This window comes from Bubalus bubalis, chromosome 9, assembly GCF_019923935.1.
Source record: "Bubalus bubalis isolate 160015118507 breed Murrah chromosome 9, NDDB_SH_1, whole genome shotgun sequence".
NCBI classification, from domain to species: Eukaryota; Metazoa; Chordata; class Mammalia; order Artiodactyla; family Bovidae; genus Bubalus; species Bubalus bubalis.
Genome location: NC_059165.1, coordinates 90,564,261 through 90,589,260, shown reverse-complemented (window position 1 = coordinate 90,589,260; position 25,000 = coordinate 90,564,261). Strand labels below are relative to the sequence as shown.

General features: G+C 58.1%; 2 protein-coding genes across 3 annotated transcripts; both read right to left on the bottom strand.

The window, feature by feature from the left end:
* Window positions 1-735: 735 nt before the first annotated feature.
* On the bottom strand, window positions 736-14,738 carry NCLN (nicalin). Of its 2 annotated transcripts, none has more exons than XM_006047869.3 (15): window positions 14,427-14,738; window positions 8,948-9,138; window positions 8,712-8,856; window positions 7,779-7,873; window positions 6,866-6,946; window positions 6,470-6,573; window positions 5,507-5,595; window positions 5,284-5,423; window positions 4,890-5,068; window positions 3,864-3,951; window positions 3,734-3,772; window positions 3,484-3,647; window positions 2,533-2,586; window positions 2,363-2,441; window positions 736-2,269 (listed from the first exon to the last, which is right to left on the bottom strand). In XM_006047869.3, the coding sequence occupies exons 1-15, from the start codon at window positions 14,608-14,610 to the stop codon at window positions 2,213-2,215; spliced, it is 1,689 nt and encodes a 562-aa protein (XP_006047931.1). In that variant the 5' UTR covers window positions 14,611-14,738; the 3' UTR covers window positions 736-2,212. The 2 variants fall into 2 exon arrangements, with proteins under 2 accessions (XP_006047931.1, XP_025148942.1); XM_025293157.2 differs by having other exon boundaries at window positions 3,484-3,644.
* A 2,826-nt stretch (window positions 14,739-17,564) lies between these two features.
* Window positions 17,565-23,332, bottom strand: S1PR4 (sphingosine-1-phosphate receptor 4). The gene has a single exon (XM_006047868.3). It carries the CDS (start codon window positions 22,505-22,507, stop codon window positions 21,350-21,352), a length of 1,158 nt encoding a protein of 385 aa, XP_006047930.1. The 5' UTR covers window positions 22,508-23,332; the 3' UTR covers window positions 17,565-21,349.
* Between the last annotated feature and the right edge of the window lie 1,668 nt (window positions 23,333-25,000).

The window sequence follows — 25,000 nt, the reverse complement described above, 5'->3', positions numbered from 1 at the left end:
ACTGAGAACGGTGTGTACAGGCAGAAGCCAACAGGGACAGGCCCCAGATCAGGGGTCCCCCCCAGTGGAGCTCAGGAAGCTGGCGGACCCCTCGGGAGCTCCCAGGCCCAGAGCACGGAGCCCGCTGCTGAAACCCCAGTGTGGAGCTGCACCAGGCACCCTGATAACTGGCCAGGGCCTCCCCAAAGCCTGGGCTGGGGCTGGGGCTGGGGCTGGCCAGTGGGCTTGACCTTCATACAGCCATCACCCTTCCCCCCATATCAGGTTGAATGGTGTCCTTTCAAATTCACAACCATGCAGAACTCCAGAAAGTGTCCTTATGTGGAAATGGCATCTAGAGGTGGAGTGAGTTGGCACGCTGGCTGGAGCAGGATGCACCCTAAACCCAAAGACGGACGCGTGCTTATGAGACATCAGAAGAGATGGCCACGCGACCCTGAGGCCAGGAGCCGGGGGACACATGGGACACACGCTGCCTCCAGGGCTGGGGGGTAACGGACCCCAGCTGTATTGTGGTACGCCACCCCCCACCATGATCTATCAGCTCTGAGCTGGCTGTCACCTTCATGTTGCCATGGGGCGGGTGATGGTCCCAGCTACGGGCAGGAGGGACACCGACTCTGCTCTTTATACAGACATGAGGCTCTGCCCCCAACCTTCCCCCAAGAAATGCATACGACCCTCAGGGGGTCTGTCCAGACCCTGAGGCCCCAGCCCCAACAGGACACACGATGCTGTGGTTTGTTATGGCTTTATTTCTCATCGTCTGGCCGCATCCCACAAGCAGCCTGAGCTCCACCTAGTCAGTGGCCCTGACCATGCCCCCCGGGGAGGAAGGACACTCACTTGGCATCCCCAGCCGGTCCCTGGCTCACACATTCACACCCGGGGGAAGGGTGGGCCACCAGCCCCACATCGCCCTAGAGGGGGCCGGGCACTGGGTAAACAGTCAGGCAGATGGGCCACTGGACAGGGAGGGTTAAGGAACCTGCAGCCCTGACGGCTGCCCCTCCCAGGCCTGCCAAATAGTCACCTGTTCCCTCCAGTGGGCGGTAGGTGGCTTCGGGGGGGAGCCAGTCCCCGGCCCCTCGGAATCGGAAGGCTGGTGAGCGTTCCCTGGTGGCCAGTAGGCCCCTGGAGTCCCTCCGCCTGGACCCTGAGTCCCCAGCACTGGACAAGTCACTGATTATATTGCTAATGAATGGTTACACCTGGGTCTCCCTGAGGTCACTCCCAGCCCTGCTCGCCTCCCCCATCTCACCCCTTCCCAGGGGCTCAGGCCTGGACCTGCCCCCTTCAGGTCCCAGGAAGAGCTCCCCTGTGGCCACGTCCCCTCCGGGGATATGGGGGAACACGCTCCCCCTGAATGCGACCTCCCCCTTGCCCATGAGGAAACCGAGGCCCCCGGACAGGGGCAGATGGGCTGCCTCCGCCCCCAGGGCTCCTCAGGAGAACAGGCTGAGCAGGAGCCCCCAAGGACTAGAAGAGGTGGGCGGGGCCGGGTGGGCGGGGCTCCCGGGCAGGGGACAGGGCCGAGGAACCCAGAGGCAGGGTGAGAGGGCCGACAGAGAGGGTGCCAGAGAGGGTGCCGGGTGTCCAGGGCGCCAGCTCCCCAGGGGCTTCAGGGAGTCCGGAGGCGGCCCCTTGAGCTGGCTGCCCTCAGCCAGGCTGGGGGGTGTGGAGGCGGTGCACAAGGCTGCGACAGAAGGGCCGGGAAGCGGAGACCCAGAGGCCCTGCAGCGCACTCTCCAGACAGGAAAGAAGGGAGAGCCCCGGGGGTGGGGGGTGGGGTGGTTGGGGAATGCGAGGGCAGCCTAGAGGTCAGAACAGAGCCAGCATGGTGGAGGGCTGGGGGTTTGGGGGGTGACCTGGCCCGACTTCCTTGGCCTGCAACTGCCAGGTCCAGGGTCAGCGTCTTGGGCGGGGGTGATGCCCAAGGCCACGCTGGGCGCGTTTCCTCTTTCCTGGCCATGGCTTATGCCCCAGGGCCATGGGGCTGACTCCAGGGTGGGGGGCTCATCCACACATTTGTCCCCGAGTCTGTGGCCTGGCCCCAGACCTCCACCGAGCTCCTCCAGGGGAGCGCAAAGGACAAAAAAGAGAAAGAAGCCCCCAAGTCCTCAAGAGCAACACAGAAAAGCTCTGTAATTCAGGGTTTCGGCCACTGAGAGGGAGGCCCTGCCCTCCAGGTGAGGCGGGGATGGCAGCCTGGTCACTGCGTCTTGGCCTTCAGCAGTCTCTGAACTGTTTTGTATAAGAGGTCGAAGTGCTGGGGGCGGTGGGAGGACTCCAATGAGACCAGGGGAAAAGGGCCACCCGTTGGGCTCCCACAAGGACCCGCCTTCCACCGCCCCCTGCTTACCTGGACTGCCGTGTAGGCCATCCCGAGGTAGGCACCAATGCAGACGGCTAGGAGCAGGTCGAAGATGGCTGGCTTGACCCTGGGGATGGGAGGGGGCCGTGGAGGCGGTCAGCCAGCTGCTCCCAGCTGTCCGGAGGACCCAGGCCCCTGGGCGGTGACAGGGCGCTCACCTGTAGGCGTTCATCACCTGCTTCAGCTGGTCGTAGAAGACAAACTCGGGGTCCCTGGCAAGAGAGCACTTGCTCAGTAGGCTCACCCTGACATCGGAGCCACCCGAAGTCCCACTAGCCCAGAACACAGCAGGGGGGAGGACCCTGGGTATGTGTCTACAGGGGGTTGCCACTGTCTGTCCTAGGGAAGGACGTCCTTTATTCTGAACTAACATCTTGTCTATGGTTTTCTGGGCCAACAACTCTCTAAGAACAAAGTGTGGTGACTGTGGAAATTCTCTGGTCTCTTTTCTATAGAGGGAGAATGATCACAGCTGAGGACTCGCAAGCCCCAGCTCCACAGCTGTGGGTCCACTGTGACCCTCAGTTTCTTCTTCTGTTCAAGAGCTCTGTCTCCCTAGAGTGCCACAAATTGGGAGCAAGATGGAGAGCCAGTGAGTGGCACTGAGCTGTCTGTGGAGGAAGAGGGGTGTCTCCTGCCTGAGGGTCCCCAACACCCTTCCTCAGTCCTCATTCATCCCAACCAGGGAACATGGGAGCATCAAACAGAAAGACAAAACCCAGGAGGCCTGCAGTGGGCAGGAGCATTCTGAGGGCAGGAGGGGGCCAGGGCTATGAGTTGCCTGAGGCCCAGGGCACAGAAGGACCACAGAGGGTGGGCAGGAATACAGGGCTGCCAGATAAAACACGGGGCTTCAGTTCTGTGAGGACTGAAGATAGAGACGACACGGGCTTTCAGGGTAAGTGTGTCCCAGACCGCGTGAGAGGTACTTATGCTGGGATAATTCGTCGTTCACCTGGAGCTCAGATTTAATAGGGCGCCTGCACTGCTCACTCATCCTGTTACATTCCGCCCTGAGTTTCCATTTCCTCCGTCTGGTTCCAGGGTAGGCAGGGAGACCCTGGAAGGGCCCTCTGCCAGCTGGGGGCAGGGGCTGCGCCTGGTCTCACCGCTTGTCGGCCTTGACGTGGTGCGGCTTGACCTCCTTCAGGTAGCGACTGAGGTAGTGCTCCAGCGTGCTGAGGAACGTGCCATCCTTGTCCACTAGCTGGGCGGCCCGTGGCTGGGTGGTCAGCCAGTCCATCACTGAGTCCAGCTGCTCCTGCTGGATCTGCTGTGGGGATGCGGTGGTGGTCACAGGACCCCCCACACACTCCCACCACGCGCCTGAGACCATCCACCCGCCGGCCAGGCCATTACCATCTGCTCCGTGAAGACTGGCATGTCCGGGGGCGTTCCCTGCAGAGAGAGGCAGGGCGAGGCTGAGTTCAGACCCACTGCGGGGCTTGGGGGGGCGGAGAGGGTGGCTCGCGGGTGGCCGGGGGCTCACCTTCTCTGTCAGGTTGTAGATGACGCGGGTCAGGGCCTCAGCAATGAGCCTCGTGTTTCGGGTAAGGGTTTTCGAGTCAACCCGGGACCTTTGAGGACAGGTTTTTTTAATTTATTTTTACTTTATTTATTTATTTAATTAGAGGCTAATTACTTTACAACAACATGAATCAGCCACAGCTGTACATGTGTCCCCCCCGCCCTACCATCCTGAACTCCCCTCCCACCTCCCTTAGAGGGCAGATTTTAAAAACATACATATTCGGAAGTGGCATCAATCACCCAAAACTAAAAATGATCACATATGTAATCTGATGATGAAAAGATAGAAAAAACATCAGCCTTCCCAGCGGATGGTCCCCCACCCCACACCTCGGTCAGGCCCACCCCACAAGGGGCTGCCCCGGGTGCCCAGCTGAGCCCTGAGGATGCTGTGGGCCTCAGTAACCAGACGGCTCTGGGCCCGTGTGCTCCTTCAGAACCTGGGGGTATGGGGGGGCTGGTCAGGACATCTGCCTCCGCCGGCTGCTAAGGGCAGAGCTGAGGTAACGCCCTGTGGAGAGGCTACGGTGTCCCCCACACCCACGGTCGCCCAAACCCCAGGATGGGACCCGAGCTGGCAGCAGGGTGTCCACAGACGTGACTGGTTAATATGCGGTCACAGTGGAGCAGGGGGTCCCGAAGTCCATGGCTCTGTCCTCATAAGGAGGGGAGCCTGGACACAGGCATGGGGAGGGGACCCATGACAAGGGAGACAAGGGCGGCAGCTCAGCCACAAACCCAGGGTCAGCAAGGGCTGAGGCCACACAGGACCGGGAGCCTCAGAGGCGGCACATCCTGACTCGAGTGGGCGTGGGGTGCAGGCTGCCGGGGAGGCAGGGTGAGGTGGCGGCCGCTGGCTCTCCCAGCACCCTGCCCAATCAATTCTTCCCTCTCTTCTGCTGGCTCATGCCCTCGGTTCTGGTGCCCCCTCCTCCAGGAAGCCTGACGGGCCCCGGCTGGCTCAGTCTGATGGGGGGGTGCTCACCTCACGTCCATGATGCTGCTGCGCTGGCCGTCGCGGTGGCTCTGCAGGTGGGACAGGGTGAAGGCGGGCAGCCGGCGGACGGCGAAGCGCTCGTGTTCCCAGGCCAGCATGTCCTCGGCCAGGTTGATCTTCTTGTGCACCATGGAGAACCGCACCTCGGGGAACTGGTGGGCGGCCACCTGCGAGCGGAGCCATGAGGCTCTGCCCGGTGCCCATGCGCCACGCCCTGGCTTCACCGGCCTCTGCAGAGGTGGCTCCTGCCGCCTGACGGATCCCCAGTCCCTCCCCAACCTCCTGCTTCTGGAGCCTGAGGATAAGCCCACCTGCCACTGGAAACCCAACTGAGGCCCCAGGGTTCACACAGCGGGAAGCGCAGCCCTCATGGGGCGCCTACCGTCTCGAGCTCCCGCAGGAAGGCGTGTTGCAGCGTCCCCTCCCTGGGCGGCTTGGACACATGCAGGTGGAGGCTGTCACCCCGGCCCACAGTGTCCAGGCAGAGGACGAAGGCCACGTTGTCCTGGAGCAGGCTGGAATCTGCAGACAGTGAGGGCTGGTGGGCAGGGGGTGTGGGGGAGTACCGGGGTCCCGAGGCCACCCTGGCTGCGGGGGACGCTCACCTGTGTGGTCCAGGTTGTCTTCCAGCCAGCGCTTGGTGCCCTGGTAGTTAAACTTTCCTCCTCCGGAAGCAAAGAACAGGAGGTTGTACCTGGCAGGGAGGAGTGGGGCCAAAGAGTTGACAGGTGGGAGTCCAGGCTCCCAAAAAGGAGGGGGTAGTCTCCCCGCTGAGTACCCAATCCCACCCTGTCCTGGCACTGATGACATCGGGGCATCCTGAGTGCTGCGGGCGCTGGACACATCCCTGGCCCCCACAAGTGAGTGCCAGGAGCCCCCTAGTCCTGACAACCACAGACATCCCAACTTCACCCAGTGTCTCCAGGGTGAGAAGGGAGGCTCCAGAGACCTCTCAGAGTGGAGAGGTGGGCCGCTCAGAGTGGTCCGCCCACTCAGACTGGGTGGACCAACCAGGAAACAGGAAGTGATGGGAACTCAGCACCACCTCCCTGAGCAGCAGTGAAGCCAGCGGGGTGCGGAAGGACCATGTAACTGGGCGCCGCCCCAGCAGTACCCGCCTCACCACAACCACAGCAGTCCTTTAAGAGGCACAGCAAGTGTGGCCCTGCCAACACCTTGATCTCAATGCCTACCGCCCCCCCGCCCCTCCCCTGAACTGTGAGCACAGTGCTTCTCAAGCCATCTGCCTGAGAGCAGGCGTGGGGCCTGGACTGTGAAGTTTGGGGAGACCCGCTGGCTACTAGGGCCCTGCTCTCCCAGGGCACCGTGCCGTGTGGACAAGTGCCCCTGCGAGAGACCGCAGTGTCCAGCACCAAGATGGGGAGATGCTCATCTAAGTGATGACGATTTTGCAGGGGTTTCTGTTTCTTGCATCTGGAAGCAGCCCAGCCCCTGGTGGGATTCCCGGGGAGGGGGCAGGTGAATGGACCTGGAGGGGCGGGGCCTGACTGAACCAACTCTGAGATCACGGGTCGGGCCCGCCCCCAGCCCCGGGCCCTGTCACTCACGCTGCGTGCGTGCGCTTGTAGGTGTACAGCCTGGAGAAGAGGCGGGCGAGCTCCAACAGCACCGAGATACCACTCCCGTTGGAGTCCGCGCCATGCGACAGCCACTGCAGGCAGGGACAAAGGGCACGCTCACCCCACCTCCACATGCACCACCACCCACCTCCACCCCGGCCTGTGGCCCACTCTGAACCCCACCCCCACAATCTTACCTTCGGTCCTCGTTTCCAGTCCAGCTGGGATTGCTTCCTCTCCCCCCTAACCCCCAGTTCTGCCCAAACCTGACTGATGCACCCTTGGCGTGGCCCAATCCTTGCACACGTGGGAAGCTCCCCCAACCCTGCTACCCTGCAGCCTGAAGCCAGACTCCCCAGCTGGGCAGGAGGGGCATGGACATACCGGGGCCACCCCGAAGGCATCGTAGTGGGCCACAATGACGATGGTGGGCAGGTCCTCTCCACCCAGCCCAGTCAGCCGCCCCTGTAGAGACATGGTTGTGAAGGGCCTGCCCATAGGAAGCAACAGCCACCCTCACCTCACGGGGCAGGGTTCTAGGCTCTGCCGGCTACACCGTGGGCACCAGTGGACCAGTGGGCATGGTCACTTTCCAGTAAAACTTTATTTACAGAAACAGGCTGGCCAGACTCTGCTGGGGGCCAAGGTGCCAGCTGTTTCTCCACCTGAAAACCTGGCCTACCCTTCACAGGCTGAGCTCCACTGATGGAGACCCCACCCGTCCCTAAGACCCTGGCCGTAAGGACAGCACAGGAAGAGCCCAGGAGTCAGAGTCCTCTTGTGTAAACCGGCCCTCTGTCAAATCCAACGAGGAGCAGTTGGGAAAACAGCCTGTCCAGAGCACTGCCTAAGGGCATCAGGCGCTAAGGCCCTGCAGCTGTTACTCTCTGGATGGAGAGCTGCCCTGCAAGGAGACAGCAGAGGCCTCCTGGTGCGGGGAGTGGGAACAAAACTGCTCAGAGCTTTTTGCTGGGGGGAGCAGTGATAAAACCCCATGTTTGCCCGTGGAGAGAATGGAAGTGGGGAAGGACTTGGGAGTGTGCCCTGGCCTGGACGCCTCCTGATGGGAGATGGGTGTCTGGATTTCTCTGCACTCTGCTTTAATTGCTGCCCTGAGCTCTCCTCTCTACCAGCTTAGCGAATGTTCCATGAAGGGAAAGGGGTGGCCATTCCAGGAGGCAGGGGTCGGGGAAGCAGGAGGAGCTGGAGGAGCCCCACCTCCCCAGAGGCAGGGACTTGATCCCCTCACCCAAGAAGCAGCCCTTCCAGTGGGGACAGACAGGCGCCAGGCACTTACCTCCACGCTGGTGATGAGCCAGTCACTCACAGCCTTGCTCTGGACCCCGCTGGTGACCATCTGGAAGCCGTTGGCGGTGGCAGTGTGGAGCAGCACTGGAAACAGGGCCAGGGAGGGTCAGCCTGAGCCCCGTGACTGCCCTGCAGCAGCTGGGGGGGGGGGGGGGGGGAGTCCCAGGACAGAACCTGGGTCCTCGTCACCCCAGACTCTAAGCGTTCGGTCTGAGTAAAAACGGGACTGTTCATATGCACAGAACACAATGTGATAACGACATGGGAGCAAATCTGGGCATCCAGGACAAGGGCTGGTGAAAGTCTCCTGGTTCCCACGCGGGACCCATGTGCGCCCTCGCTCTGCTCTGTAGGGCCATCAGGGCCCCTTCCTAAATCACAGAGGGGTGCACACTGCCTCTGACCCAGCTTTCCAAGGGTCACTTGAGCACGGATGCCAAAACATGAGTTTCCCATCAGACAGCTCATGACCCTCTAGCCCATCCCACATAGTGGAGATGGTGTGAGAACCCAGAGATTCATAAAAATTAAAGTTTTGTTCTCTCCAGAATCAGGAGAGGGTGTGCCCACCTTCCACAGTGTGAGCTAATGGTCCACTTCACCTGGGGGCAGGGGCTGCCTTAAAACGCCCAGGAGCTCACCCTGCCTCAAATTCTTCTGTTCTTTACACATTTAAAAACACAACTGTAGGGATTCCTTGGTGGCTCACTGGTAATGAATATACCCGCCAGTGCAAAGGACGAGGGTTCAATCCCTGGTCCATGAAGATTCCTCCCTACGGGTGGCGGCTGCAAGATGCGATCTGTGATGCCCGGTGCCCCCAAGGTTAAGCATATGTTGGCTTAGAAAGGGGAGCCCCAGAAACAGCACAGCGCAGCCCATCCACGCACCCTCCGCCCTGCAGCAACCCTCACCAGCCCACCTTCGGCGGCGGAGGCGGAGCCCTGGGAGGCGGAGGCAGCCTGTGTCTGCTCATAGATGGACAGCAAGGCATCGTCCTCTACGGCAAAGTACACGGGAACGATGGTCTCCATGGCCAGCATCTCAGGCTCAATCTCCATGAATTGCTGCGAGAGAGGCACGCGTTCGGTTTGCGGTGTGTGTGGGGGAAGGGGGCCCGGAGGGAGAGAGGGGACACCGGGGCGAGGCAGGGCTCACCCGGATTACGTCCTGCGGCACAGCGGCCATGGTCCGCGGCAGGATGATGACCACAGCGCCGGCAGACTGGCGCAGGGCGCGCTGGTAGCGCTCATACGAGAAGTCCAGCAACCGCACGAGCACGCAGCGCCGGCTCAGCACGTCCGCGTCGATGGTGCGCGCCTCTGTGTTGAGCACCGCGTTCCGCGTGCCTGTGGGGACGGGATCCTGAGTGGGGTTCCGGACCCCCGCCGGCCTCCAGCCTGCCGCACACTCACCCCAACCCCGGGGACTCGCGGGGCCTTCCAAGAACCTTCTCCCTGGGCCAACCTCCCCTCCACACCCACATTCCTAGACCACGGCCCTAGCGGCCTTCGCTGCTCTCGCACTCGCCTCCCCGAACTACACCCCTGCTGCAGTCATCCCCCAGAAAGCGATGTCCCTGTCCACTCAGCCACCCTGGGACCACGTGCGGGCTGCCCGCTGGGCCGGGCAACGTGTCCCCACCCAACCCCGTGTCCCTGAAGCAGCTCAGGGGGCTGGTGCCCTCAACCCACCCAACAGAGGCAGCCAGCCCCCCACCCCCACCCCCAGGCAAGACCCTCAGCCAGAGCACTAGGACCGGAACTCAGTGGTCTTGCTCCGCCAGTCCTTCACCACTGGCTTCCCCACGGCTCCAGGACCCGCAGGGCTGACAGGCGCCAGCTGAGCAAAGCCAACCCCCAGCCTCCTGCCCTGCCCAGATTGTTCTGAGATGCCCAGCAGTTTCCCCAGTACCCACACCACTCCAGGGTCCAGACACCAGCAGAGGGAGCCCCCAAGCTAGGAGGCTGCACCTCCCCACCTCCAGGTTGTCAATGTCCTGGGGAAAACCCAAAACCTGCCCTCTTCAGGCCAACCCCCCGCCCCAGCCCCCAGGCAACTAGCCTGGGGTTCCAGGGGCATGAACCTTGTTCACTGCAGTGTGAACCCAGCATCACCTAGCAACTACCAGCCTAGTGCGCTCAGGACATGGAATGAATGAACAAATGCTTGGTCTCCCCAAGGCCCCTCAGGAGGGCAAGCGCCAGGGTTTGTGCACCTTCTTCCACAGTCAGGGCCACACTGTAGCCTGTGGGCCATCCTGGGCGCTGTAGGGTATAGGGCAGACTCCCTGGCCCCCACACCCTTGTTGCCAGGACCCCCCAAGACGTGGTAATCACAGACGACCCCAGATATGGCCCTGAGTCCCCTGGGAACAGGGCCACCCAGATTTTTCTCAAGAAAGATCCAGAGAATCAAGTAGGAAGTGAGAAGCTGCCTCCTGGAGTGGACCCTGCCTTGCTCACAAGCTTATTCCAGGCAACTGACTTCTTCCCACCAGAGTGGAAGGGGCAGTTTGTAACCAGGATTGTGCAGCCAAAGTGAAAGTCGCTCAGTTGTATTTGACTCTTTTGCGACCCCATGGACTGGAGCCCACCAGGCTCCTCTGTCCATGGGATTTCCCAGGCAAGAATACTGGAGTGGGATGCCATTTTCTCCTCCAGGGGATCTTCCCAAACCAGGGATTGAACCCAGGTCTCCTGCATCACAGGGAGATTCTTTACTGTCTGAGCCACCAGGGAAGCCCACTGTTCTAAGGCTGGTGGGTCCCCCCACACACAGAGCACCGCTGCCCTGAGAGCTGAAGGGGCAAGAAGCAGTGCAGACATTTGATGCAGCACGTGGACTCCCGTGGTTGCACTGCCTGGGTGCATGGCCCCCGGCAGCCGGCCCTCGGGGCCCTCTATCCTCCCTGGACAGAGGGGGTGGGGAGGGGGGGGCTCAGGCAGGCCTCCTCAACTGCCAGGGCCACTAGCACTCAGCAGGATGCTGCCGAAACTCCAGATTCTTAGGTCAGACCTCCCAGATGACAAAGGCACACAGTCCCCAAAATGTCTCAGGCCCCGGCTGAGCTGGGATGCACAAGGCAAGCACACTAATCCTCCCACACTGGGGGCAGGTGTGGCCCCAGAGCCTCCACCCTGAGCCCCTCACAGCAAGTGTCAAGACAACAATGCACACAAACAGGTCTGTTTCCACATGGGAGCTGGACCACGCTGCCCGGAAGATGAGGCGGCCGGGCGAGGGGACACTGGTGTCCTTGGGGGACATACCAAGCCCCATGAAGCCTCAGGCTCAGACCGGGGGCAGGGTCCCCCCCACTGCTCTGCAGGAATGCACTGGCCAGCAGGAGAAGGGTCGCTTCCTACAGCCCGTCCTGAGGGCCCGTCCGGGGGAGGGAACCAGTAGGACACAGAAGGGACGGTGTCCCAGGTAGGAAAGGGCAGGGCCGTCTTGGGGCAGGGGCCAGTGACCAAGGGGGCCGGGCTGTGCACCCCAGGCAGGGGCCTCCATGCCTCTCCCCACCCCTCCGGGCCCCCACTTCTGCTTTAGGGTGACAGGGGAGCCCCCAAGGGCCTGGTAGGAGAGGGCAGCAGAGACCTTCAGGAGCCCTTGAAACCCTGAAAAGGCGGGTGGGCCCTTCCCCCGTGCCCCACCTGTCCCAGCTGCAGCCTCCCGGGGCTGGCTCAGATGTCACCTCGGGGTGGGGACACACAGGGCCACCTGTGGAGCCTACTGTGACCCGCTTTCCAGAAGGAGGACGGCCATAGAGAGGAAGGAGGGGGTGAGAGCAGAGTCAGGCTAACGCCAGACCCCCAAGTGCCCCCTCAGAGGCTAAGCACCCCAAGAGCAGAGACCGCCTTGGTTGGTGCGAGGCTGAAGTCTGCAAGGCCTGTTGCCCCTGAGTCACAACGGGCTCTGGACACCTGGACAGGAAGTTGCAGGTCCCCACGGTGGGACCAGATCTGAACGGAGGTCGCAGACTTTTCAATCGAAGGCCAGTCCTCTCTCCCTGCAGTGGCACTAGTCTTATGCAGTGCAAAGCCACTGACTAGGTGTGGCGGAGTGCCAATAAAACTTTATTTACAACCAGGGGTGGAGAGCCCATCCCGGTGCCCGGCGTGGGTGCCCACGTCCCCGCCTGCCAGAGTCGTTTCTGCAGGGGACCAAGTGGGATGGACATGAGCAGCCCAGCCCAGGGAGGCCGGAGTCCGTTGTGGGAGGGCAGGGAGGCAGGCCACACCCAGGACCCAGCTCACACCCCAGCTCAAAGAGCACACGCCTCTCCTGCTGATTTCTCAAGAGGTGTGGAGAGAGGACAGGAAGTTGGGAAATGAGGCTCAAAGCAAGGGCATGTGCGATGCTGGGGACACTGCAATCAGCGATGACCCAGCAGAGCAGCTCTCAGATGCTCCACCACTCGGAGGGAGCTGGAGTTCCCTGCTCCACCAAACTATCCCACAGCATCTCCCCAGGCAGTGGCAGGCACCCCACATCCCTGCCAATGTGGACACTGCCAGGTGGGACCAGGGTGGGGGTGCAGATGTTTAAGTCAAGATGGGTGGGTGCCCCGCCAGGCCTCTCTGTTCATCCCTGAGCCCACTCAGTGTCTGGCAAAGATGGGGGCCGGGAAGGAGGGCGTGTGGGGTGAGGGAGTCATGGGGTCAGAAAAAGTAGGAATGAATCAAGGACTGGGGGCAAAGGACTGAGAGAGAGGAGGGGAGGAGGACAGGGAGAAAGTATTGAAGGTTCCGAGGGCCCACGTGGAGGACGAGGCAGACATGGCTCTGTGATCAGGGTTGGAGTGTCAGGAAGCGCCCGTCTGGGCAAGGACAGGGGGCCATATCAGCAAGCAGGCCAGCACTGAGCAGGCAGCAGGAGACATGGGACATCCAGATTACAGCTGCCCAAGGGGCTGGGGCAGAGCTGGGTGTGCTAGGAGAGCTCGCAGCAAGGCTCCCAGTGTGAGACAGGACAAGGGTGTGAATCCCATCCCAACGGGATGGCGGAATTCTCCAGACCAGGACAGAGCCGCCAGTCACACATGGCTATTCAAAATTATGATGATGAAATGCCAAAAGTCATCCCAAAGGGCCACCTGTGACACCCCTGGCATAGACTCTCTTCCCAGGGGGATGCCAACAATACATATAAACTGCCCACTCCTTAGGGGCTCCTGGCCTACCACCCCACTGGTGAGGAGCCTGGGGTCTGCAGCCAACACTGTAACCCTGAGTTCTCCCCCTTGGCACTGCTGACCATCTGGCCCAGATAATTTTCTGAGTGAGGTTGTCCTGGGCACAGTGAGGTGTGGGGCAGCACCCCTGGCCGGGCCCCACCAAATGCCAAGAGCCTGTCAATCATAACGACCCAAAGTCATCACTCAGGGACCCGTGGACTGGCAACCATCGGACTAAACAGAAATGCTACAACTCTGGGGTGAGAGGGGCCTGACGGGGACGTCTCCAGACCCCGGGGCTCCCCAAGGACCTGGCAGCGGCAAGGCGTCCAGGGGACTCAGGTTGGCTCTAATGTTCCAACAAGAGAGGCCAGTCCAAGAGAACCAGGGCTCAGAGATGAGGGGACAGGGGCACTGGGGAAGGGAAGCCCTCACGGCGTGGATGGGCCTTGCTTGCCGGGGGCCTAAGACACCAAGTTGGGAGCGCAAGCAGAGGCCAGAAGGTTCTGGAACACCAGATACAGCAAGGCCGGGAAAAGAGAGGACACTTTCAAAAGATTTTAACAGATGAGGGGGCAGGGCTGAGGAACAGAAGCTAGGCAGGATCCAGGCCTGGAGGCCTGCAATCCTGGGGAGAAGGAAGCAGCAGGGGGGCTTCCAGGAAGCTGAGGGGTGGGTGCGCTCCCAAGCGGGGAGCAGGACATGGGGTCCAACGGATTTCAGGAGCCCAAAGGCAGAAGAATTTCTGAGGAACCGAATTCATTAGCTGGGACCAGGGAGTAGGGAGGGCCACCACATAGAGAAGGCTGGGGTGAGCGATCAGAGCTCTGAGGCCTAAAGCAGAGCAGAATGTGAGCACTAGATAAAGCACACCCGGGTGCTGAAGGGCTGTGCAGGGTTGGCCAGCTTAGCCTGGAAAAACGGCGCTGAGAGGCTCCACTCCAAATCAAGGAGGCCCAAGGCGGGGTTCTATTCCAGCTGGGGACTGGGGAGAGAGAGGGGACCCAGGAGGTCTGGAGAAGCGACAGTGTGGCCTGAGGCTGGGAGGGAGTTCTGCGTTCTGGAGCAGGTAGCCCTTGTCGGGGACGGGGCCAGAGGGCTGTGGGAGCCAGCGCGGTGGGTCCCCGGGACACTGGACAGAGAGAGCTAGGGGCCCAGCAGCGGTCCAGGTATCCAGGCTCGGACTTGCCTGGAGCTCCGGTAAAGGGTCTGGCAGGCCAAGTGAGGTCTGCAAGCTGGACTCCTGCTGGACATGTGGGAGAGGCAGGTCCTGAGGCCCAGGAAGCAGAGACCGAACCGCGGGAAGGGGCATCCTGGCCGGCATAGGCCGGGGCCCTAGGGAGGCGGGAGGCTGGGCGGGAGGTCAGGGCCCCAGCGGGGAGGCTGAGCTGGGGGAAACCAAGAGCCCAGGAGAAGAGCTGGGCCCACGGGGGAGGCCAGGGGCCCGGGTCCACGCACCGTAAGGTTGCCCCTGTAGGTCGTACTGCTGCATGCGGTACACGGTGAACTCGTGCGCCGCATCGGCGGCGGGCAGCGGCGGTGCGACGAGCAGCAGCACAGCGGGCAGGAAGACGATGAAGCCGAGAGGCAGGCACGACGCCTTCAGCATATTCTCCAGCACCTCGCCCGCTTCCTCCAGCATCCTGGCCGGCGGCGGGGCCGCGCGGGGCGGCGGCGGGGTCGGAACGGCGGTGGCGGTGGCTCCCGCGGACTCACCTCGGCATGGGTAGGCGCCGGGGTCCTGCGGGCGCCGCGCGGGACAGCCCGCGCCCGCCCCGGGGTCCTGCCGGCACCGCCGAGAGCCGCCTGTCCGCCGCGCTGCCTACTGGGAGTTGTAGTCTTCCCGGCGCGCGGAGCCACATGGGAGTTGTGGGCCCATTCTGTTACTCCCTAATAGAGAAAGCTGTGGTGGACTGTCTGGCTAAAGTTTCGCTTAAACTCCAAGTCAGGAAATACGGAGACTTTAAAACAAACTATTGGCAGTGTAACTTACTGAAACCCTGCCTTTGCTGTGGGAGAAAGGCGAGGGACGGAAGGAAGAGAGGTTGTACAGGAGGTGACCTTGCGACCCGGAAGAAAGTTAGAAATAAGGAAGAGAGGGGAGGGCCTGTTGCGCTAGGACTCCTGGGAATTGTGGTCTCGAGCAAGCACAAGGGATCATGGGAGCTGAAGTCTTCCTGGCAGATGTCTGGGAAAAATCACTTAAAACTCCCAAAGAATATAGATGTTAAATTGCCTGAGGGCAAAGACTTGTGTTTGCTTTGTGCACTGATGTATTCATCAGAACTTGACCCAAGGCCTGGCACACAACGGGTGGGTTATATAATTTTTGGATAAATGAATGAAAGAAGAATCAAAAAATCATGACAGGTTCCTAAAAGGGAATGTCGCAATGGATTATGGGACTTGTAGTCTGCAACCTGGCGTTGTGCTGCCTTTGAGGATATATTATTTATACTTAGGCTTAACTATATCTGGGGCATACTCATAGTAAAAAAGTTACTCGTTGATAATGAGAAATTCAAACTCTACCGAGTGTCTTAAATTAATATTTTCTAATCTGCCCACCCTAAGAACCCAATTGTCCCTGGGTCAGAGGCCTTAAGGGTCATCAGTAATTCATATCCTCTGTACGGATGAGAAGGCTGAGGCCACAGGGTGCAGAACACAATGGCCCTGGCCCCTAGGCTCTGGTACTGTTGCCTAAAGAGTTGAGCCTCCCTTCTGTCCCAAGTGAGAGGAGGCAGTTGTGTTGATTAATAACATGAGTTCAAGTCCCAGCTCCTCCACTTCCCAGCTGTGTGAACTTGAGCAAGTCTCTTCACCTCTCTGAGCCTCTATTTCCTCAACTGCCTGCCGAATACGATGATAAATAATCAAACACTCTTCCCAGGCTCCTCAGGGGTGTGTGAGGATTCAGTAAGATAATTCATGTGAACGCACTTTGAAAGGATGAGGCATACATGAAGCGCTCAGTAAGTGCGGGTATTACAAGAATGCACCAAGCTCCTGCAGCCTTGGAGCTGCTGCATCTGCTCTTCCTGTAGAATCCTCACGGACCCCTCCTGCTTTCTCATGGGTAGTTCCTCACCGAAAATGACGTTGGACTCTTAGTTTGGTGTTTGTCACCCACGCCAAACTGTGACCTTTGTGCAAGCAGGTGCAAGATTGTTCATAGCTGCAACCCCAGTGCCCAGAATAGAGCCTGACATACAGTGTTAAGTGAATGAGTGAGTGAAAAAATGAGTCATGAAAACCCTAACATACCAGCCCATCCCTCCCAGCTATGTCACCTGCTTCTGGCCATCCACAGGTCTCTCAGGGGGTGGGGGTGGGGGTGGTCCCAGGCTGGAGAAGTCAGGAGTGGCTTGGCAGGGCAGGGAGAGGGGTAAGAACTCATTCTGGCCCATGTGATCTTCATCAGCAAATATTTATTATCTGCTTTTCCATCTACCCCTGCTCCTCCCAGCCAGGCTATGAACGGGCAACACACACACACACACACACACACACACACACACACACGTACACTCACCCAGAGATAGAGCAAGAAAGGGGCCTGAACCTGGCTCAGATAACGAGGCTTGGATCTTAGGGCTGCCTGTGCCACCTCCTCCCCTGAGCCTTGGTTTTTCTGTCTGTAAAATGGGGAGTTTCAACTAATCCTGCTTTATGGAGGTGAAACCTTGGGGCAGCCCAAAGAATAACTTGGAACATTCATTCTTAGTTTTCCAAAGAGGGAAGGAACTGGTATTCATTCATTCATTCATTCATTCATTCAAGAGGCAGTAACGAACAGGGATCAAGAAGTCACCTGAGTCTGAATCCCAATTCTGCCTCTTCCCAGCTGTGTGAACTTGTGTGTTACCTAACCTCTCTGGGTCTCAGTTTCTCTATCTGTAACATGAAGTTAATGACAGTATCTGCCTCCTGGAGGTTTTGCAAGGATTAAATAAATTAACACACAGGTGATTAGAACAACCCTGAGTGGTCTTTAAGGCTTCGTTGTTATTATTCATTTAACTATGTTACCAAAAGCAAGTTCATTCACAACCAGGACAAACCAAAACCTTGGGAGTTGGAGTAGAGAAAGGTTTATTGCAGGGCCATGCAAGTAAACCAGTGGCTCATGCCTTATAAACTCATACTCCCCAAAGGGTTTCAGCAAAGCAAGGTAAGAGAGGGATGTGGTTGATTGTTGCAGACTTCTTAGTGTTGGAATCCTTTGTTCTTGCAGCTGGCCACGAAGGACAGGATGTTCCTGTAAACCTCCAATGAGACAAATGTTATTCTCTGTTCTGCAACTTTTTACCCCTGTATGAATAGATTCAAGTATCAGAGCCTTGAGGACAGGCTCTCCTGTATATTTCAGGCTCTAATGCAACATTCTTGTACAAAAGGTGCAGAATCAGCATGACAGGCAACAGGGCACAAAGGTGAAAGAGGAACAGATCTAATAGGGAGTCAGATTTGTTCTTCCCTGTTACAAAAACACGCTTTGCAAGTGGTGCAGTGGTAAAGAATCTGCCTGCCGATGCAGGAGCCATAGAAGACACCGGTTCAATCCTGGGGTCTGGAAGATCCTCTGGAGGAGGAAATGACAACCCACTCTAGTATTCTTGCCTGGAAAATTCCATGGATAGAGGAGCCTGACGGGCTGCAGTCCATGGGATCACAAAGAGTCAGACACGACTGAGCAACTGAGCACAGAGCATTACACAAACATACATAGTTTGAGAGCCTTTATATTCCTTGCCTTATCAACATCCCAGGAGGGCAGGAGACATCGATATCTCCATTTTACAAATGAGGAAACTGAAGCCCGTGGTGCATGGCAGAGCTGGGGAACAGCAATGGGTTACAGACACCTGAGCCACCTAAGAGCAGAGGACCGCATTCATGACGGCTCCACCTCAGTTAGGGAGGTGGGGAATAAGGAGGTGAAGAGGTTTCCCTGGAAGGCATGCTGCTGGGACCAGTTATACCAGAGCTCTAGTTCATGGAGCATCTCCTGTCTGCTGGGCCCTGTGTTGTGTTTGGGACACAGCAGTGACCCAAACACTGTCACTAACTCCACTCTCATGGAGCTCAAAGTCCAGGGGAGAAGGTGGATGTGTGACCAGGTGTGACTGAAGCTGTGATAGAGATGCACAGGCAGATGTGTGAGCCTGGAAGAGGGCTAAGGAAGAGGAGAAATCAGAGAGATCTCCTGGAGGAGGTGATGCTGAAGCTGAGACCTGAAGGATGCACAGGCCACTCTAGTGGGGTTAACAACGACAGGTGCAAAGGTCCCAAATAGGAAGGAGCAGCAAATAGTCCAGTTCAGTCAAAGCAAAGTGTGACACTCACAGGGTGGAGGGGGCCACGGGGCCAACAGGCCCAACTCACACAGGCCTGGGGTTGCAGGTCAAGAGCTTTAAGGCAGCCCAGGCTTCACTCGCCCCGAATTCCACCAAGACCCCACCCACCCTGTCACTGTTCCAGATAAACACATGTGGTCAGGAATCTGGAAAAGGTAAGTATCCCAGGTTATGAGTTACCCAGGGGGTGCTCTGGGAAGGGAGAACCCCTCGCCAATGCCCAATGCAGGAGACACAGGAGACACGGGTTCATTCCCTGGGTTGGGAAGATTCCCTGGAGAAGGGAATGGCAACCCACTGCAGTATTCTTGACTGGAGAATCCCCTGGACAGAGGAACCTGGTGAGCTCTACAGTCCATGGGGTCACAAAGAGTTGGACATGACTGAGTGACTGAGCACGCAAGCACACAATCCTAGCTTATACATGCTTAGAACTTTCCCCTCCCTGTCCCATAGCACTTTCTGTGATGATGGATAGATTCTGTGTCTACATTATCCAAAACAGTAGCCACAAGCACTCAAAATGGGGTTAGCGTGACCAAATGTCATGGGCCGAATTGTGTCTCCTCCAAAATTCATGTCTCGAAATCCTAATTCCCAACACCTCAGAAGAGGCCCTTATTTGGAAATAGGATTTTTATAGGTATAATTAGTTAATCTGAGTCACACTGGAATAGGGTGGCCCTAATCCAATAGGACTGGTGTCCTTATGAAAAGGGGAGGGATTGCCCTGATGGTCCAGTGGTTAAGAATCCTCCTTCCAGAGAGAGATCGTATGTCATCGCTTACATGTGGACTCTAAAGAGAAATGATACAAATGAATTTACAAAACAGAAAGAGACTCATAAAGGACAAACTTACGGTTGCTGGTTGGGAAGAATAGGGGGAAGGGATAGTTAGGGAGTTTGGGATTGACATGTACTCACTGCTACACTTAAAATGGATAACCAAGAAGGACCTACTGTATAGCACATGGAATCCTGTTCAACCTTATGTGGCAACCTGGATGGGAGGGGAGTTTGGGAGAGAATGGATACATGTAATGGACGGATACATATATGCATGGCTGATTCTCTTCCCTGTTCACCTGAAGCTATTGCAAAGTTGCTTGTTATTTGGTTATACCCCAATACAAAATAAAAAGTTGAAAGAATCCACCTTCCAATGCAGGGGACCTGTATTTGATCCCTGGTCAGAGAACTAAGATCTCACATGTTGCAGGACAACTAAGCCAGAAAACTAGAGAAAAGCCCTTGTGCCACAGTAAAGACCCAGAGAAGCCGAGAAAAGAAAAAAAGACTTGAGAATTTGGACACAGACGTGCAGGCAAACAGAACCCATGTGAAGATGGAGGCAGAGATGCGGCTGATGTGTCTACAAGCTGAGGGATGCAAGACTGCCAGCAAACCCCCAGGATCCACAAGAGAGGACTCAGGGAAACCAACTCTGCTGGCACCTTGACCTCAGACTTGCAGCCTCCAGAGTTGTGAGCAAATACATTTCTATTATTCAAGCACCCCCTCCCCAGTCTGTGATACTTGGACACCGAAGCTCTGAGACATGCACCGAGAAACTGAATTTTTTAAATTCATTTTAATTTTAAGTAGCCACATGTGGCTAATGGCTGCTTTATTGGACAGCACAGTCAACATGTCCATTATGCCATCCCCTATCAGGGGAGAAATGGAGGCTCAGAACAGAGCTGTCCCTTCTGGAGTGGCAGACAGGATGCTGCCCCAAGGACTTGGCAAGACATAGGCAGAAAGACCTGTGGGCACTGTCTCGGCTGGGCGGATGGAGACAGAGAACTTCCCACTAGCCAAAAGTGGCTACATTCAGAAGGTGTCCCCCTGTAGCACTGTCTGGTACCATTGCTGCGAGTCCTGTGGAGTGCTTAAATTCGAACGCATTCAAAGTTGATTTCTTCAGTCCCATTGACCTCTTATTGAGAGCTCAGTAGCCATGTGGTGGGGAGGGTTCCCATACTGGGAAGCACAGATGTAGAACATTTCCACTATCACCGGATGTTTCTTTGACACACTGATGCCTGCTCGCCACAGCAAAAGCACTGAGTGATCACCAACAGCCTCCTGCAGTGAGTTCCATCTGCCATCAGCCCATTTTACAGATGGGGAAGGGAGAGGCAGTTAGTGCTAAAGCATCTCCCTCTCTGTTGGACTCCAGGCGGAGTCCCAAAAGATGCAGAAGCCAGAGGTGGGGGGAGGAGGCTGCCCAGAACCCAAGATGAGAGATAGGGCAGGCAAAGGGGAAGTGAATGGGAAGGGGTGGGTGTCGGTGTCACCGCCCCCACCCCCCCTTCTGGTAGCCTCCCAAAGCTTACACCTTCAACAGAGTGGATTGGTCACGCACATGTGTGCACAAGCACACACCCTCAGACAAGAGGCCTGCTACACTCAAGGATATCTGCACACCAGTGCACTCTGCTCACTGGCACAACTTTCTCTGCCCTCAACCTCTCTATCCCTCTCTGTCTAACACACACAGACAGTCTCACCCACACCAAACCCCTTGCCGTCACAACCACACCCCCCAGCACACAGACCCATGTCACTCCCTGGTCACTGGCCCAGCTCCAGCAGACCCACAACCCTCATGCATTCACCCTGACACCCCCTGTGAATGAGGGACCGCACCATCTCATCCCACCACTGAATTTCCCTGTTCCCAGGGCATCCACCCACTCCCCCCCAGCCCACCCCTACCGAGGCCCAGAGAAGGGCTGGGACTTCCTCCGAGTCACACAGGAGCGGGGTGCACACAGCAAACCTACTGATCTCCAGTCCAGCGTGCTCTCGGTTCCAACCAGCCGTTGCCTCCCACTCCACAACAACCATAGGAAACCCACTTGGTGACAGCAGCCCCAGGAGGCTTCCGGGAGCATGGCGGGGCCCTGGGATGCAGGCCCCTGGTGGCTAACCGGTTCCTTCCTCTTCTTCAGGCCCGACTGCAGCATCCCTGCACGGGGATCGAGGCTGCTGAGCCTCCACCCCGACCGTGGCTTCAGACACTCCGCACGCTAGAGACACTGGTCAGGGGCTCCCGCATCCGGAAGCTGTGGGATCGAGAACCCCGAAAGCTGTCCCTCGGCCTCAGTGAACTGTCGGTGTTGGAGGCTGCAGAGTGGGCCTCGACGGCCTGAGCCAGGCAGTCCCCAGGCCCTCGAAGCCCTAGCCGGAGACATGCGCCGCACAGGAAGCCCACCACGGCCCGGCACACCTCCCGGCTTCGGAAGGAGTAGATGATGGGGTTGACCGCCGAGTTGAGCACGGCCAGCGCCAGGATCCAGTCCATGCCCCGCAGGTACTCCTGCGCCCAGACGTTGGAGCCGAAGATATCGGCCAGCAGCATGCCGAAAAGCGGGCCCCAGCACACCACGAAGGCGACCAGGATCATAAGTACCGTCTTGAGCAGCCGGCGGGCCTTGCGGCGCGCCGGGGTGCTGGGCGCCTTCTGCCCGTTGGCGCGCACCACTCGGAAGATGGCCCCGTAGAGCACCATGATGGTGGCCAGGATGCAAGCGAAGACCACTACGCAGAAGAGGATGTAGTCCTTGGAGTAGAGCGGGAGGAGACTGGAGCAACGTTGGAAGGCGCACACGCAGTTCCAACCGAGCAGGGGCAGCAGGCCAAGGAGCGCCGCCAGCAGCCAGCACAGCCCGATGAAGCTGCACACGCGGCCCCGCTTGGTGGCCCCGCTCTCGGCCACCGGCCGCACCATGGTGGCGAAACGCTCGCCGGCCGTGAAGAGCAGGCTGAAGGTGGAGGCAGCCAGTGCCATGAAGAGCAGGCCCTCGCGCAGGAACCACTGGGACGGCGCCAGGCGGAAGGTGTGCGCCCCCGACAGCAGCACGTTGGCCAGGTACGCAGCGCCGGTGAGCAGGTCGCTGAGCGTGATGTTCACGAGGCAGTAGTAGACCCAGCGCCGGGAGCGCATGCGGCTGGCAATGGCCACCAGCACCAGCAGGTTCTCCAGCACCACCAGGCAGCTCACGGCCACGAACAGCCCTCGCAGCACCCCCAGGCCGACCTCCTCCGCCCCGGCGCGCCCCGCCAGCCGCCCCGTGTGGTTGTAGTGCAGGACGATGAGCCGGCTGTGCCCGCCGGCCGCCAGCAGCTGGCAGGACTCGGGGTCCCCCGTCGGGGTCCCCGTGGCGTTCATTGCGGTCCCCCTCCCCGAGGGCAGACTGAGGCCCCGGGGTGGGGTGGTTCGTTCGCCCCAGGCAGGGTGGAGCCGCGAGCCTTGCCCGGCCTTGGTTTCCTGTTATTTGAAATTTCCTGTTATGTTCAAGGTACCCCCCTGGGTGGGGGTGAGGCTGAGACGGGGAGGGGCATCCAACGGTCGGCTCCCATCCTTACTCCCAGAGGGCAGGGCGCTGCGGTCACCCCCTGTCGCCCCCTTCCGGTCCTCGAAAGCCCATTGAGGGTGGGGTCCCCGCCCCCACCCCCTCACTCCCTCTAGAGGGTGGGTAACCGGTTCCTTTGTGGCATCCAGGCTGGACGACTCTCCCGCCCCCACCAACAGCTCCTTGCAGGCTGGACCCACTGTTCCATCACCTGCTCCTCAATCTCTCCAGGCCCGCCTGGCACACAGTAGGTGCTTAATAAGTGTGTACAGAGTGGCCGCACACACAGAAGCACTGCCAGCTCCCTCATCGGTGCAGTTGTACCCCCATTTTATCCTCACAATAGGGCCAGGACCAAACAGTTCTGAGGGGAAACTGAGGCCTGGAGAGGGGCAGTCCCTGGGGAACCCTGCTGAAGACAACACAGTGGGGAAGTGAACCCCACGCACCCACGCGGGTCTGGATGGGAGGACCCTCCTTACCCAGGTCTTCTGTTGCTTTCCAACCCCTGAGCTGACCTTGCTAGCAGCAAAGCCGCAGGGAACCCCCACCCAGGGTGGCGCCTCACCTCTGGAGGGAGAAGGGGCTCACAGAAGTGGGGAGCTCACACCCCAACTGCTCGACCTCCCTCAGACTGACTCAGCCTGAGAAGGTGGAGGACCGAGGTGTGTGGGGACCAGGTGGGGGAGAGGAAGTGGGGGGTGACATGTGGAGTGATGCTGGGGGAGCCTGAGGGGGGAGGCACAGCCCTGGCCAGTGTCTGAGGGGAGTGGCACAGGCATCTGCGGGGCTCCCTAGCCCCCCTGAGTGGAGGATGGGCAGGACCTGGGGCCAGAGGGCAGCCCTGCAACCCTCCCCTGAGTTCACTGTTCAGCCTGGAGCAGGACAGTTACAGGGAGGGGAGGGGGGCTGCACTGAGAGGCAGCCACATATAATCACTGGAGGTGACCAAGCAGAAACAGATCTGAGGTGGGAAGGGGATGGGAGGAGGGGCTATGCAGGCAGGTCGGGAGAGCGAGGAGGGCACAAGCAGTGAAGTCTTTGCTCAGGTACTACCCTGTGCAGTAGGACCACCAAGCCCCAGTCCCAGCCTCACAAGGGACCCCCGACCCAGGCACACTCAGAGAGAGACACATGCATAGTCTGAGCCTGGACCCTGGACTGAACCTTGACCCCAGGCTGAATACTGACCTTGGTTGAGCCCATGACCATAGGCTGACTCCAACCCTGACCCCTGACCCTTGCTGAGACTTGACCCTGAACTGAGCCCTGATTGCAAGCTAAGCCCTGATCCTATTGAACCCCAACCCTGACTAAACCCTATCCCCAGGTGAGCCCCTGACCCAGCCTGGAAGAGCAAATTGAGAACTAGACTGAAATGTTATGAGAGAGCAGGGTTTGACTAAATTGAGGCCAAGCTGTCCAACTGTGGTGATCTTATGCCATGGATTACCTGCTGCTTAGGTGAAAAGCCATATGTGCATTATAACTTATTTAACCTTACAATTATCCTTATGTTACAGAAGAGCAGTCCTCCTTCAGAAATTAATCCTGAAGACACAGCTCTAACAATACCCAAGTGAGTATGGAGAAAGTTATTAATTGTCATTTGTAAATGCAAAATATTGGAAGCCACCCACATGTCTGTATACAGGAGAGAGACTGATGTATTACACTGCACTTCAGAGTGGAGTGCTACACAGCCATGAAAAAGAATAAGGTCTATTTCTGTGATGGGATGGGGTGATTTCCAGGACATATTGTTAAGTTGAGGGGGAAGTACAAGAGTATAGATATTATGTTACCTTTTGTATAATAAAGAAGAGGGAATAAAATATCCACATATCTGCTTGTTTTTGCAAAATGAAAGGTAAAGCAAAGAGCAATCAAATTGGTTACCTACAAGAGTGGCTGGGATTGAAATTTAAGAAAGGATGGGATACCATCCTTTGTATTTTCCTTTTTGTATAATTTTTAAACTGTTATTGCTTTCTACATTCAACAAAAATTTAAATCAACAACAATGGAGGACAAAAGCTTTAAGATGGAATATAGAGACATCCCTGGTGGTCCAGTGGTTAAGGCTCTGCACTTCCACCGCAGGGAGCATGGGTTTGATCCCTTGTTGGAAAACAAAGACCCCACAGGCACGCAGTGCAGCCAAAAAAGAAAAAAAAAGATGGGATATAAGTAGAAAACAAATGAACCGAATGATATTTCAAATGAAAACCATAACCCCCAGAAATAGAAAAGAACCAGCTTATGCAACTTGTGGACACGGTACTGATTCTAAAGACAAAAGGAACTGC